General features: G+C 54.6%; 1 protein-coding gene across 2 annotated transcripts in view; it reads left to right on the plus strand.

Moving 5' to 3' along the window:
* The window catches only part of ADARB1 (adenosine deaminase RNA specific B1), a gene marked incomplete at its 5' end in the record, with an annotated part of 102,369 nt that extends 90,559 nt beyond the window's left edge, over positions 1–11,810 (plus strand). The window contains 3 exons of one of the 2 annotated variants that reach the window (XM_081086984.1): positions 2,744–2,925; positions 6,336–6,514; positions 7,255–11,810. In XM_081086984.1, the coding sequence (XP_080943110.1) occupies positions 2,744–2,925; positions 6,336–6,514; positions 7,255–7,434 (541 nt within the window). In that variant the 3' untranslated portion in view covers positions 7,435–11,810. The remainder of the gene's footprint in view (positions 1–2,743; positions 2,926–6,335; positions 6,515–7,254) is intronic. The other variant, XM_081086985.1, reaches the window with a different exon arrangement.
* Positions 11,811–15,352: the final 3,542 nt, after the last annotated feature.

Here is a 15,352-nt window from a genome sequence, read left to right on the forward strand (position 1 = left end):
CAAACTGTGAACCTGCACCCTCCCCGGGGTGGGGGCCGCAGGGAGGGGTTTGACGCTTGGCAACCACCTCCCGAGTTTCCCGTCTTCACCAGGTTCACTGGGGACGTTTGACAGCTTGGATCCTGGCTGCAGTGACACATGTCCCTTAGCCATCACTGGGCGCCTCTCAGCCATCACTGGGCGCCTCTCAGCCATCACTGGGCGCCTCTCAGCCATCACTGGGCCCCTTGGCCATTACTGGTCCCCTCGGCCATCCCTGGGCCCCTCGGCCATCACTGGGCGCCTCTCAGCCATCACTGGGCCCCTCGGCCATCACTGGGCCCCTCGGCCATCACTGGGCGCCTCTCAGCCATCACTGGGCCCCTCGGCCATCCCTGGGCCCCTCGGCCATCACTGGGCACCTCGGCCATCACTGGGCACCTCTCAGCCATCACTGAGCCCCTCGGCCATCACTGAAACTCCTTGGCCATCCCTGGGCCCCTTGGCCATCACTGGGCACTTTTGCTACTGGTGATGCCAGTTCGGTCCTGGCTGTCCTTTGTGAGGCTCGGGGGTGGAGCTTGTCAGCAGAGTGGCAGTGTGCACACCACGTCCACCGGGGCCTCCACAGAGCACTCCGAAGCTCCTGGAACTCTTCTGAAGCATGTGTCCGAATTAACGACTCATAACAAACCGAGCTTTCTGCAGCATCAGTGTTTTAAAGTGGGCCCCAGGAGGTTGAGTTCTGCCTAAGATGGCCTGAATTTACACAGAAAGGGTGCCCTGTGGTTTTGGTAAGCATCCAGTCCTGTCCTGCTTTTCCTTGTAAGATGGGAAACCTGTGTTTTAATCTTGTTTTAGGAGGTGGGAGAGGGAGGAATTGGAGGGCTTGCTCGCTCAGCACCTACTATTGACCTGTATGTCCCTGGTGCGCAGTTTAAGCTGGGACAGATCAGGGAGGTAAACAGAGTCCTTCCCCCAGGAGCTTACCTGCTGGTAGGGGTGGGGAGACAAAACAGAGACCCGCAAGTAACACAGGAGGTGCTGGCACAGGGCACCAAGCGGGACTTTCCACAGAGACAGCGATGGGGACCGTGGTCAGGGGGCTGCTCAAGGGCCCTGGGGCCATGTTCCGGGATGACGGACCTGAGGGAAGGGCTCTGGAGGGAGCAGCAGGACCCTGGTGGCCCGAGCTGAGCGTGGGAGGCACTGAGGCTGGAGGGGTCAGGGGGGAGGAGCCGGGTCGGACGGGCTGGCGGTGGTGGGAATGATGGCCTTTTCTCAGAGAAGATGGGAGTGTTGGCGGGTTTTGTGAAGGGAGTGGCCTTGTCTGACCGGCATTTTCACAGGTCAGGCGGCTGCTGTTGGGGATGGGCGCTAGGGTGGGGGCTGTGCCCCAGCAGCGGTGGCTTCTGGATCCGTGAGAAAGGAGGTCTCTTGCAGTGACAGGGACGAAGGAGCGAGTTTGGCCTGAGTGTGGGACGTGGAGCTGAGTGGGCCAGGATTCAGGGCGAGGCTCATGCGGAGGCTGTTCCCAGCTCCGACCATGAGGCACCGCCCACCCTCCTGGAGGCCGGAGATAGGGCAGAGCCAGTGGCCAGTGGTGAGAGGGGACACAGGGAGAGGGGACAGGGGAGCACTAACGTTTCTAAATTTTGCTGCCCCCACTCATCTCTGACCTGCGCTGCGGAGGCGGCTGTCCTACGACCCCACCCGGCTGCCGTCCCACCGGACCTTCCCCACACGGCTGGCAGGTCACCTGGCCCCACCCCTCCCTGCAAGGCCTTCAGGAGCTCCCGCTCTGAGGACAGCCAGGGCCTGCGGAGGCTGCTCAGGCCTGTCCCTGCCCTGGCCCCGCCCTGGCCCGGGCCTGTCCCCTGCTGGGTCTGGGTGGTGGCTCGTTCCCTCTGCCTCACTCCCGCTCTGGGGCCGAGTTCAGGGTCATCTCCTCCGAGCCTTCCCTGAAGTCAGCGCCCCTCTTCCGCTCTGTCGTGGAACCTTGCTCTCCCTCAAATGCATTTCAGCTCAACTTTTAATTCTTGATTCATGTGTTTGCCTTTTTACTGCTTGTCCCTGGCCAGACAGCCCCGGCTCCAGGACCACGCGGGCTGTGTCATCTGCCCCGTGGACTTGGCCAGCACTGAGGGTGCGGACTCCCCAGGCCGTGGAGTGTTTCTCCTGTTGGGGCTGAGAGAGAGAGCAGCGGCGTGTTTGAGGGGTGGTGTCTGAGATCTCAAACAAACGCCTGGATGTCAGCGAAGTGAGTGATTGGTTACTAAGGGTCCTGCAGTCGGTCCCAGTGGGTTCCAGTGTCGCCACTGCTGTGCCTGGCAGGGCAGGCTCAGCGACCGATGGGCAGCGGGGAGCGCACACCTCCTCCCGGGGCATGGCTGGTTGTGTGAAAAGAAACCTGAGTCGGAGGTGTCGCCAAGGAGCAGGAGAATGACCGTTCAATGTTTCTGAGGACTCCAGGGAGATCATTTCTATTGGAAGTGATAAAATACTTTCCCTTTTGATTTTCCTCACAAGAAGCATGTCTCTTGGATACCTTGCTAGAACTTACCTTCAGTAAGCGTGTCATCATGGCAAAAGGTTATTTCACAGCTAAAATGCTTTTTAAGTAGCTTTTTCTCTTTAAAACTCTAAACTGCTAAGTCGGTTATTTCTAGCTGCTCTCTCTTTAATTGGCCGGCATGGTGCAGAATTAGCGGCGTCAGGTCTGCGGCAGACGCCGCGCCCGCTGAGCCCGCTCCCTCTGCCGCAGGTGGAACGTGGTGGGCGTCCAGGGCTCCCTGCTCAGCATCTTCGTGGAGCCGATTTACTTCTCCAGCATCATCTTGGGCAGCCTGTACCACGGGGACCACCTCTCCAGAGCCATGTACCAGCGGATCTCGAACATCGAAGACCTGCCCCCTCTCTACACCCTCAACAAGCCTCTGCTCAGTGGCAAGTATCCCATTGTGACCTCACCTCTTCCAGATAAACCCGTGCGCAGTGCCGCGTCGTGTGGATAAAAGCGCCACAGGGCAGCGGCTTGTGGAGTAGCTTTTCCTCGGGGTCAGTCTGGCCACTGGAGGGAGGAGGGGGCTGTTACGTGAGTCCTGGGGCCAGGTTATCTCTTACCAGTGAAAACCTCACCATTTGTAAAGGATCGGCCGCCCAGATGTGGCACCTCTGCATCTGTCTTTCATACGTATGTATTCAGGCCCTGTCTCCACGGAGAGACTAAGAGATGCTGTGGAAATTATACACACGGGCTGTCCGAGATCCAGCTGGGCTGGCCACCAGCCTGTGTGGTCATGGTGATGAGCTGCCACCGCAGAGCCAGCCCCTGTGCAGCTGGCAGCCTGACCTGGCTCCTCGCACCCAGTTTGCTCTTAGTAGGGTGGTCATCTCATTGAAATGTGCCCTTGACACATGGATGTGTCAGGGATGTGATTGTGTGGACCGGCCCAAGCCCACGTGTCCGTGGTTCTGGCACTTTCCCTGTACGCTCACTGTCACTGGTTTGTTAGTTCTTTCAGAATTTCAGTGGCTATCAGCAAAGTGAGCAAGAGCTTTTGAATTCAAAGGTCCTAACTTCTCAGTTCACCCCTATTTTAAAAGACACAAGGTATTTTTTATCCTGCCGAAAATATCGTTTTACTCACCTTTTAAGCTCAGAACTAAAACCATAGCCTGAACTGAGTTTCCTGGTGTGTGTGTGCGCTGGCCGCAGCGCGCGGTAACAGAAGGAAGCCGTGTGGTACCGAAAGTGCGGCTCGCAGACCGCAGCGCTTACGCACGAGCGGGGCACAGAGGTTGTCTCAGATAAAATGTTACAGCTCCCTAACCTTAGCCATTATTTTTTAAGGAAAAGTAGAGTCTGATAAAACAATTGTGGGGAAGTTGAAACTGTAGCATCCACACCCATGGAGCCTCCTGGAAGTTGTGAAGTGCCGTTGTGTTGGCATACGGCTGTCTTGTGCATCGGAGAATACGTTCTCCCTGTTTACTCCCTATTCTGCGTTTGAGTACGTGGCTTAATCTCCGCTGTCACTCATCTCCTGGATCCACAGACACTGAAGACACTGTGTGAGCACGTGGCACACAGGCGCTGCTCAGAACAGCTGCTAGTCGGTGTCTTGATGAGTTGAAGCAACATCGAGTCCACGGCAGAGTCTCAGAGGACAGGATCATTTTCTAAAGGAATATTCTAAGATACTGAAACGAGAGCTCATTTATAAAAGTCAGGTTATTTTTATCAGATCAGATGTACACGAAGTGCATGAATGGCTATAAAAAGATACTGAAAAGTAGCCTTTGCAAGACAGAGGCCTTAAACTCATCAGTGAATTCTACATGTTTGAAAAAATATGAAATATATAACAGAATAGAAGAACTGCTCTTCATTCTCCTGTCCCCAGTATCACCTCCAACCCCAAAGCCTGAGGCCCCCAGCCATGGGGTTAGGGCCATGCTGAGGCCACCCAGCCGGCAGCCGGAGCCTGAGGCAGAGCCGAGGCCGGCTGCTGTAGCTCCACCCTGCTGGCAGGTTTGTGCCTCAGTTTCTCCCTCGGCCTAGTGATAGGGACAGACCAGGGGCCTGCGTGACCCTTCTGGACGAGGGTTAGAGTTCTGTGAAGAACAGAGACAGCACTCAGGCTCCGGCAGCAGACTGTTTCTCGAATGCTGAGCCAGTGGCAGCAGCATTCTGGTGTCGGGTATTTTGATAACGTGATAATGTTTAGATCTTCCAGGATAAAGAAGATCCATCTCCAGTGTATATTTTTGGAGGGAACATGTAAGGATACTTAGCAAAATGAAGCAGACACACCTCTAAGAAAGAAAATAGTGGGATCCATTTATCTTATAAATCAGCAATGTGATGACAGGATGAGTCAGCAGCAAGCCTATTTTGAACAGAGAACCATGTCAGAGCTTGAACAGCTAATCATGTCAGAGCTCAAAAAAGGATGTCTTTTAGAAGAAAGTGAAAGTATTTTCATGAATAACCTGAGAAGCTGAATGGCCTTTCAAAGGTGAAGGGGCGCGCTTCTTTTCTGGACAATAAAACACAAAGGCGATGGGAACGCCGGGAAACCCCAACAACTGTGCAGGACAGACGTCGTTCGGTATAAACCACAGTAAACGAAGGTTTGCATCATTCTGGCTGGCCACATGTACCCAGAGTACTTGTTCTTTCTGGGGGTGTTTGCAGGTGAGGTCAGCATTTGATAGGTGGATCCAGTAAAGCAGACTGCTTCCCCAGTATGGGTCCACCCACATTGAATCCACTGAGGCCCGCATTCAAGGAATTTATCCCTTTTTCCTGCCTGGCTGATTGAGCTGGGATGGCTCATCTCACCTTCTCCTGTTGGCTGGGACTCACACCGTCGGCCCCCAGGTTCTCTGCCTTTGGATTCAGACGGAGCTACACCACCAGCTGTCCTGGGTCTCCAGCTCACAGCGGGCAGGTCATGGGACTTCTCTAACCCTAACCTACCGCCACCTGGGGAGCCAATCCTTCATCATAACTCTCCGCACACCCTACCATTCTGTCTCCCTGGGGCCCTGCCTGACACGGGTGTGATGTAGAGCAATTGCTGGAAGTGGAGACAGAGGCTCCATTTGAAGTTGGGGCTCACAGTGGTCTCCTTTCAGTAACAGACTTGATAACGAATTAGCACTTTTCTCTTCAGTCCGTCATGCTGCTCAGCTCTGCAGTGCATCACATGGTCACTGTCCTGAGTACTTGAATCAAAACTACCTGTACAGGTTGCTTTGACTGCACTGCACTAAAACTACACATTGGCTACAAAGGGAGAGAATGAAAGCCTGGCCACGAGGAAGTGGGACTCGTCAGTAACTCAGATCAGAGAGAAACCAGACCAATCTAGTTTCTTAGAACACACGTCAGAAGTGACAAGTGGAGCCACAGGGACACTTTGCAGAATCGTGGCCTTGATTGGATGAGTGGAAATAAATGAATGAAGCATTAGTCCTAGAAATCGTTGAAATGTGGTAAGAAGACATGTTAGGAAGTTGGCTCTTGCATGGAGTGTAGGGCGTGCGAGGCGGGGTGGGCCCGGCTTCAGGGCCTGAGCTCCAGGGCCGGTGTCATCCACTGAGGAGCACCTGGCACGACTCTGTGGGACCCTGAGCTACGAAGCGGCTTGCCGTCTGTGCACAGGCTGCTCCCGGGAGTCAGAAGTGGCGTGAAGATGAGGTTTTAGGCTCCGTGACCTTCAGCCTGCCTCCCAGCAGATGGTGCATCCCTGGGCAGCGGGAGGTAACACTGGACTGTGTGAGCCCACCTGGTCCCACTCACCTGTCGTGTGGGGCTCCGTGTCACCTGGCCCGTCTCTCCCTCCCAGGCATCAGCAACGCAGAAGCGCGGCAGCCAGGGAAGGCACCCAACTTCAGCGTCAACTGGACGGTGGGCGACTCGGCCATCGAGGTCATCAACTCCACGACGGGCAAGGATGAGCTTGGCCGAGCGTCACGCCTGTGTAAGCACGCGTTGTACTGTCGCTGGATGCGTGTGCACGGCAAGGTACTGAGGCGCCCCCGCGGCGACACCCGCCCCACCCCCCATCGCTTGTCCGTCCTGTCACAGCCCTGCCCCGTCCACACGACCCTCCTAACCTGTTCCTTCTGGTGGTGTTCAGCCTGCAGTCTGGCCCTGGCTCTTCAAACTAACGCAGCTCAGCTCAGAGGCAGCTTCCCTTCTCGCCCTCCTGCTGGGACCTTCTGTCACCTCAGACGAAGAGCCGGGTGCCCGCAGGACGGGCATTGCTGGGCTCAGTCAAACCCACCAGGAAGGATTTTAGACCTTTTTCCTGCACTAGTAGCAGCAGGACCCTTTCCCCCAAATAAAACCCTATTTAGCAAATCTGTATATCAACTAGTTTTTATTGATTTGTGAGTCAGGCCTGTGGTGTTCGTTATGAAGCTGGCTTTGGAGGAATAGACAAGTTGCCGAACTCAACTGTGAGAATCCCAGTGACAACCCTGTGGTTTTAAGTAGCCACAGTGTTGAAATGGACATTGGACCCCCTGTTTGTGGGTGGCAGAGTACCTCCCGTTTGCAAGGCTGCTCCTTGGGGCGGGAGCACAACCTCGGAGGACGCTGGCTCTGTCCCATGAGAGGACCGTCCCTCTGTGGGCGGCACCTTCACGTGGTGGCCTTGCCCCCAGGAGCCAGCACAGCGCTAAACACCATTGTCTGAACATCTTCAGGTTTAGCTTCTGTTACTTCTTAATGGTTATACTTGTTTTCTTGTCTTCACACAGGTTCCCGCCAACCTACAGCGCTCCAAGATCACCAAGCCCAACATATACCATGAGTCCAAACTGGTGGCGAGGGAGTACCAGGCGGCCAAGGCCTGCATGTTCCGGGCGTTCATCAAAGCGGGGCTGGGCGCCTGGGTGGAGAAGCCCACGGAGCAGGACCAGTTCTCGCTCACGCCCTGACCGGCGGCGGGTGTGGAGTGCCCGGTGTCCAGCACTGTCCCGAACCTCCATCTGAACTGGGACGGGCACGCGGCTGGGGGCGGGGAAGGGGGGTCCGGTGCCGCCCTGGGCACCTCTGCGGCACCATCTCCCCGTCCAGCGACCCAGTGACCCAGTGACTGCTTTCAATCTCCGTTTACGATAGAAATTGAGTTCTACTGAGTAGGGCTTCCTTAAGCTTAGAAATAGCAATTACTTGGTGTGAAATTCTTGAATAAATAATTTATTCAGAGCTAGGAACATGATTTATAAAATAAGTAATTATGCCAGGTCACTCTTATGCCACATTATTTTAATTGCAAAACATTCTCTATGGAGGAAGAGGAAGTAGAGGTAGAAGTAGTAACCTAGGAAGTCCATGCCCCACACCCCCTGCAGGGCCCAGCTGCTCCGGAAGCTTCTGTGTCCTTGTAGGATCTTATCACAGGAAACCTTCCTTGGTTTACTTCTAAATAGATGTAAAAGGGGCCATTCGCTTGGGTTTTGAAGCAGTATTTAATTTTTTGGGACCAGTGGGAGTGCATCCAGGCTACCGCACAATAACCAGCCTGGCCCCCCTCCTTCTTCTGAGTCCAACAGTGACCCAGTGACCATCCAGAGGTCTTCATGGGACCGAAAGAGAATAAAGTTAGTAGATACTCATTTTGAAAAATACCACTTACGTCATATTTTTAAATTATTCCTTCCAGCTTTATCAAAGACACATTTGAGAAGTAAGCAAGCAGGCTGAAGGCGGCAGGCGGGGGCGGAGTCACGGCAGGGAAGGGTGCTGCCGGCACGTGGGGACCCAGGGGTTCTGCCCAACACCCTACAGCACACAGGACGGCCCAGGGCAGGCGAGCCAGGGCTCAGGGGCAGGTCGAGGCCTGGCCTGTTGCTTCCACTCAGGGTTAGAGCTGAGCGGGCAGAGGAAGTGCTTCCAGACCTTGGCTGATTCTTGGTTGTGGAGGGACCCATGGGTGCCATGGGAGAGATGAGGCACACCCCACCCACAGCGAAGTCAGGTGCCGACACCGGTAGCATCGGCTGTGCACCCAGTGTCCCGTGTCCTTAGGCTCAGAACGTGCAGAGCGTGGAGCCCTACGTGATCACATCCTGCGGGCACGTCCTGGGGACGGGGGGGCAGGGGGGAGTGCACCTGGCCGGGACTTCCAGGCTCGGCACCAGCATTCCCCCGTGTAGGGTGTGGCTCGTCCCCAGCCCAATGAGGGCGGGGTCTGGCCGGGTTCCTAGTGCTGGCACTTCACATCGCAGGGAAGGGCCCCGTGGAGCCAGCCCTCCCCAGCAGGCTTGCCCGCACCCTGACGACATCGGGGAGGCCCTGTGTTTTTATTCTTCTCTCTATAAATGGTATTTTTTCTAATGGGGAACGGGAGATGGAATAGTTTTTAAAAAAAGATGTGGATCTTGACGACCAAGCCCAGTGGAAATACATTCCGTAGACGTGTCCTGTCCCACGTGTCCTGCCATCCCTCTGTCAGATGCTGCGAGAAATCAGCCGGGTCCCTCTCGCCCAGGTGAGCGATGCCTTACTGTGTGCCGCCCCGCGGGCCCCAAGCTGTGCACCATCCTGGGCCGGGTTCATGTGACCAGCAGGGCTCCGCCTGAGGCACCCAGGCCTGGCCCATGGCTGCCAGGAAGGAAGGCAGAAGGCCTGCCCAGCCCCTGCTCCTGGGACAGGGAAACCCCTAGGGCAGGCAGCCAGAACCTCTCCTCTGAGCAGGAAGGAGGGCAGGTTGAGTCACTGCTGCGGAGACAAAGCAGGACACACGCACTTCAAACTGCCCTCTGCGCTCACCGCGCACTGGACACCCAGCTGGTTCCTTGGGGCATTGATTGGCACCCAGTGTCCTCCGTCTGGACTTTAGAGACGTCACAGAAAAGTTGACATAACCAAGGACTTGGTTTTTTTGAGAAAAATGTTAAGTTTTGAGGACTTCTGACCAGTGGGGTGAGGAGGGTTTCTGCTCTGTTAGCTAAACCTAAGTCAGTTCCATAAGAACACCAGTCGCCGTCCAGCCCAGGCCCGCGGCCAGCCCGCTGGCGGGAAGGGAGCTGAAGGGACGGCTCGGGTGGTGGCACGTTTGTGTCGTGAGTGAGGCTCTTCCAGGTTGGGCCCCGGCCGGGCCGGCATCCTAGCCACATGGCCCAGCCACAGTCACCTGCTCAGGGTCAGCCTCACCGTCTCAGGCCAGGGGCACAGGCACCACGATTCCGATTCCAGGCCTTCATTTAACCTTCATTCCTATTTGGGAGATTTGTGTTGTAATCAAAAACAATTGTTTTTAAATGTCCAAGCCAACATCTCAGAAGGGGTTGGTGTCTCTGGAATTCATGTTTATCCAAATCATTTCATTGGTCTCCGTGCTGGGGGGTCACCTTGTAAAGAAGCGCATCCTGAACAGTAATGTCACGTGGCTGCTGAGGAGCGGCTCCCGTCCCTCCCCGGTCTGAGAAGGGACGGTGGCCACGTGCCCTCCTCACAGAACACGACACAACACAGATGGGCCTTTTCATTTCTAAACTATTTACACCAAACTATCGGGTCTGCCCCAGCCACAAATTTGATCCAGCAAGAGAAATAAAATTAGCTGGCTTTTCCACCTCTAAAGCCTATGAAATCTCTCAAAAGGTCTTTTTACTACCCGGCCGTGTGAATGGGAAGGGCAGAGTACTTGTGATCATGTGTGTCCAGTTCTGTGTGTCCTTGTCCCCGGCGTGTCCTGTGACCACCTCCTGCCCGCAGCACACAGTATGTCCACACGATGGGAGGGGGAAGGGCACAGGGTCTGACCTGATCCTGACTCGGTGGCTGCACTTCCCTGCGTGCTGTTTGAAGGGATGAGCCTCCAGCCCCAAGGATACCTGTTTGGGCGCCAGGAACACCTGTTCGGGCTCCGTGTGGCTGACGGTGCACGAGGGCAGAGGGCATCCTTTGGACGTGACCACGGACGGCCGCAGGCATGGTCTGTGCAGTGTTGGTGGCATGAGCCGGAAGGCCCTTGCCTGCTCAGACTGTAGGCTGTGCGCTTCTAACTTCTGAACTTGGACACTTTATATGAATGTACTTCAGCCAAGAAACCATCGCTGAGATGCTCCTCAGCGTCCCCATATGTATATTGATGTGTATACCACACGTTACACCCGCATGCGCCTCGCGCACCGAGACCCGTGGGACCGAGCATGAGACGCTGTCACGTAGACAAGGGATTTGCAACATCCTCAATAAAACCAAGCGTTTCACTACCACAGTGTGCGGAGTCTCTCTCCTGCCTGACCTCTCTCCTTGGCCCGCGGCCAGGGCAGGGCCGGCCGGTCCTCTGAGCATCCGCTGGAAGGTGTGGGTGAGTGGCCGGAGCTGGGGCTGCGGTCTGGTGGAGCCAGCTGTGCTGCTCCCAGCACCTCCCATTAGGGGACAGGCTTGCTGGGTCCCCAGCCCCCTCGATTCCTGGCGGTTTCACCATCTTCCTGAGCACGTCAGCAGCTCCCATGTGTAAGGTGTGCAGAGGGCGGTTAGAGCTGCCCTGCCCGGCCCCCTCTGTAAGTGATGACAACGATGATGACGTAAGCCCCGTCACCTCCAGGGCATGTGAGGGCGATGTGGGCGAGGAGGAGGGGCACAGGAGGCACTGGGACACAATAGCCACGGTCAAATCAAGCATGTCAAACTCAAAGGCTCTTGCGGGCCAGATAAACAAGGCATGTGGCCCACGGGCCGCAAGTTTGACATGCTTGGTCTACATAGACCTGGCATTTAGGCCCACCGAGGGCCAGAGAGACGGGGCAATTGGGCCCAATGAGGAGAGAGGCAGAGCATTCAAGCCCAGCGAGGAGAGAGGGGGCATTCGGGTCCAGCGAGGAGAGGGGGGGCATTCGGACCCAGCGAGGAGAGAGGGGGCATTCGGGCCCAGCGAGGAGAGACGGGGCATTCGGGCCCAGCGAGGAGAGACGGGGCATTCGGCCCAGCGAGGACGAGGCAGGTAGATGGGGCGTTCGGGCCGAGTGGAACAACACAGCTACCAAGTGACAAGCCGGAACCATGTTGTTTAGGACTTGGTGTCCCAGAAGGACACTCACAGTAAACCGAGGGAAACTGGCTGCAGGCGGCCTTCGGACCCTGTGGCCGTGGGGAAGTGCGACGGTTAAGGTGGGAGCACAGCAGCAGGAGAGCCCGGGAGGGCCGCGTCCGGGCCCGGTGCATGGATGATGGGATCCGGGGTGACTTTTATTTTTCTCATCTATTTGTCAATGTGGCTATAATTAAGTGAAAAACAAGGAAATGTTTTGGAAAAATGAAAAGCCCCATGCAAATAAAAAGCCCTGTTATAGACAAATAATTTGTTCTATTGCATTAATTTTAAATCTGTTCTTTTTACACAATAAAAGCAACATTAAAATGAAAATGTTGCATTAATAAAAGAGACAAATTATCCTTCAGAGAAGACGGGGTGGGGGTGGCATCTTACAAGTTCAGTCCAGGTTCCTGGGCGTCTCCCATGGCATCCGTGGCATCAGACTCCATGTCCGGGGTGCGAGTGACCGGTGCTGGACAAGGGCCCCTGCCCCCGGGAGCCATGTTCTCCCAGGGAAGGGCAGAAATAAACACCCAGACAGACCGATGTCCAGCAGATGCTCAGGGGAGAAGAAAGGCAGGGCAGGGTGGGAAGATTTGGAGGCTGAAAGAGCAATTGTGTGATCAATCATTAAATTCTTTAGATTTAAAATGCAAAATGAAGCATTAAATTTTGATTAATAATTATTATCAATAAATTAGTAAAGACAGAGGGAGCAGCCGAGAGAGCTGGCAGTTTGGGGCTCTGTCCCGTGTGGGCGCGGAGGCTGAAGGTCCAGGAATTCGGGAGCAGTAGTTGGACACAGCCATTGTTTAAAATCCCGTTATATAAACACGGTTATATGAACAACCCAGGCAATGAGGGAATGCTCAGGACTCGTCACTCCCACTCGCTCTGCTGAGTTTTCCTGCCACCTGCGCCCTCACCGTGCACGGCCACACGATGCTGGGAGCCCCTCCCATCCGCGTCTCACATCAGCATCTGGGAACCAGTCCTGGGCCCCCCAGACACCCACTCAGGGCCTGACTGTGACTTAAGAAGGTGATGCAGAGAACAGATTACATTTAAAATGCCCTGGTGACATAGGGAATGAATGGCCCAAAAACTTGGTGACGTTTTTGCAAACTATCATATAAGCAGAAGAGCCACCAAGGACCGAGCACGGCTCTGCATGTGCCCTGTGGCTTCCCGGCACCTGACAGGTGAAATGTGTGCCAGTGTGAGGCCGCACGGTCGCTCAGACTCCACCCTGTGCTGCTGTGGAGCCAGCACGTGCAGAACCACAGCCTCCGGGAGCGCAGGGGCTCTGGGATTCACCACGGCGCGTGGTGTGTTTTATTATTTATAAGTGTGTGCTGCATCTTCCCATCCCTAACATCGACAACCTCTTATGCACTCAGATGTACGCACAGGTGGGGGTTGGGGCTCAGCAGGTGTCAGCACCCCCCGGGTGCAGTGTCCTCCAGAGCAAACTCGGGGCGCGCCCAGGCCCTGTGCGGGTGCAGGGCCACATCCGGGGCCAGTCAACCTCTGGCCATTGCTTCCCCTGCCCGATCCAGCCCCCAGGACAGGTGGCCGGGTCTCCTCCTGCAGTGGCAGAGGTGACGCTGGGCGTGAAGGACGAGGAGAGACTCAGCCATCCCTCTCCCACTCAGCTCCCTGGGCACTGAAGTCTCACCTTCCCCAACACACCACCTGAGCAAGGAGCCAAAACCCCAGGGACAGGACCTCATCAGAAGAAACAAGACATTTGGAGACAACAACTATTTGAATATAAACATGATAATATTGGGGGGGCTGGTGTGACTCAGTGGTTGAGTGTTAACCTATGAACCAGGAGGTCATGGTTCGATTCCCAGTCAGGGCACATGCCTGGGTTGAGGGCTTGATCCCCGGTAGGGGGCATGCAGGAGGCAGCCGGTCAATGATTGATATCTATCCCTCCCTCCTTCTCTATTCCTCTCTGGAATCAATAAAAACACTTTTTAAAAATGAAAAAATGGTCATTTTGAATTAGAGGATGCATCAGAATATATTCTGATATTTTAGAACAGGTAGCCTAAGAATTTAAAATGAACCTCGCATTCTAAGAGAGAATAAAACAAGAGAACCAAGCAGAATTTGAAGCAGCACAATCAGTGAGCTGAAAGAATAATTTACAGTCAGAAGGCCAGATGGAAACGCGGGGGAGAAAGATAAAGGAAACGAAAGCACAACCCAAATATTCCGATACCACAGCAGACGTGCTGCCATCTGGCCATGAGGGTGCCCAGTGACTGTGCCCCCCGCCCCGCCCCCAGGCTCTGTCAGACGCACGCACGGAAGCCATGCGGATGAAATGACGTCTCTGGGACTCCCCTAAAGCAAAAACCAAAACCCTGATAAATGGAGGAGAGAAGGTCTAGGTGTGACGATCTTGGCCAACTTCAGAGACTCGCTGGAGCTGGTACAGGGGGGTGCATGGCCCTGTCCTCTCCACTTTTATGTCTTCAAAACTTTCCATAAGGAATTTTAAAAGTTTGAGCACAGACCTTTACAACACCATTTTATGGTACGCTAAGGGCTCATGGGATTTTTTTTTTAACACAAAAGCAGGGATATGCACACAGGGGAAATATTATGATTCTGTAAAGTGTAAATTTTCCAATTAAAAAAATAAGGAAATCAAGCAGGTTTTTCAATTGCATTCACTGCTGGGGTCCAACCCCAGAGGGTCCAGGGGTCCCCAAAGGTGTGGACGGAGTTGGCGAAGACTATCCACCCTCTTCCTATGGTGGAGTCCCTATCCATCCCGAGTCTGGGGTGCTTACCTAGGGGTCCCTGTTCGGGCGCCATATGCTGGGGTCCTGCCCCAGCAGGTCCAGGGGTCCCCAAAGGCGTAGACGGAGTCGGCGAAGAAGGAATGACACGGAGACAGCGTTCAGTTGATCAGCAGCCTAGCCAGGATCTCCAGCCAAGTTCTGGTCTGGATCTCCAGAGATGTTCTGCTTAGGGTCTCCAGCCAGGTTCTGTGTCCATGTTCTCTTGCTAGGTTCTCCAGGTTCTCCAGCCAGGTTCTGTAGCCATGTTCCCTCGCTAGGTTCTCCAGCCAGGTTCTGTCTAGGTTCTCCAGCCAGGTTCAGTCACCAGGTTCTAGTCAGGTTCTCTTGCCAATTTCTGTAGTCAGGTTCAGTCCAGGATCTTTTGCCATGATCTCTTGCTAGGTTCTGTCTCTAGGTTCTGAGGCCAGTTTCTGTCCAGGATCTTTTGCCATGTTCTCTCCAGCGAAGTTCTTCTGTCTCTAGAGAACGTTCTGTGTAGGTTCTGTGCCTAGGTTCTGTCTCTCTCTCTGTCTCTTGCTGTCTTGTTACATCTGTATTTATACCAGTTGATTCAATCCTATAAATCTCTATTCCAAAGGCTAGGGCGTTTCTTATCTCCATTCCAGGGAGTAAAGATTATGTAGCTTAAGCATGATTGTTCATAGTTAAAGTGATTAATTACCCGCCTGGCACTTAGTTAAGGGGTTTTATTCCCTCCCTAACTTCAGGGGAAAATCCCTACCTGGGGAAACAACCTTTCTCAGAGAGGTGACCTTGGTTAAAACACATAGTGCCAAGAAGGTGAGCAAACATATTAAGAACAGTATGCCATATATGCCAGGTCCCTTGAAACAGCAAGCATGGACCGGCTCCCGGCAATTCACCTCCTTAGAGGGTCTTTCATGGAAGTGGGCCTCTATGTGTCAGCTGAGCCTGCCACTCAGGTGCCAGGTGACCCGACACAGCAGAGTCTGAGGAGGAGGCTCATTCTGGGTTTGCTGTGCT

This window comes from Myotis nattereri (genome assembly GCF_964212035.1).
Source record: "Myotis nattereri genome assembly, chromosome: 3".
Classification (NCBI taxonomy): Eukaryota; Metazoa; Chordata; class Mammalia; order Chiroptera; family Vespertilionidae; genus Myotis; species Myotis nattereri.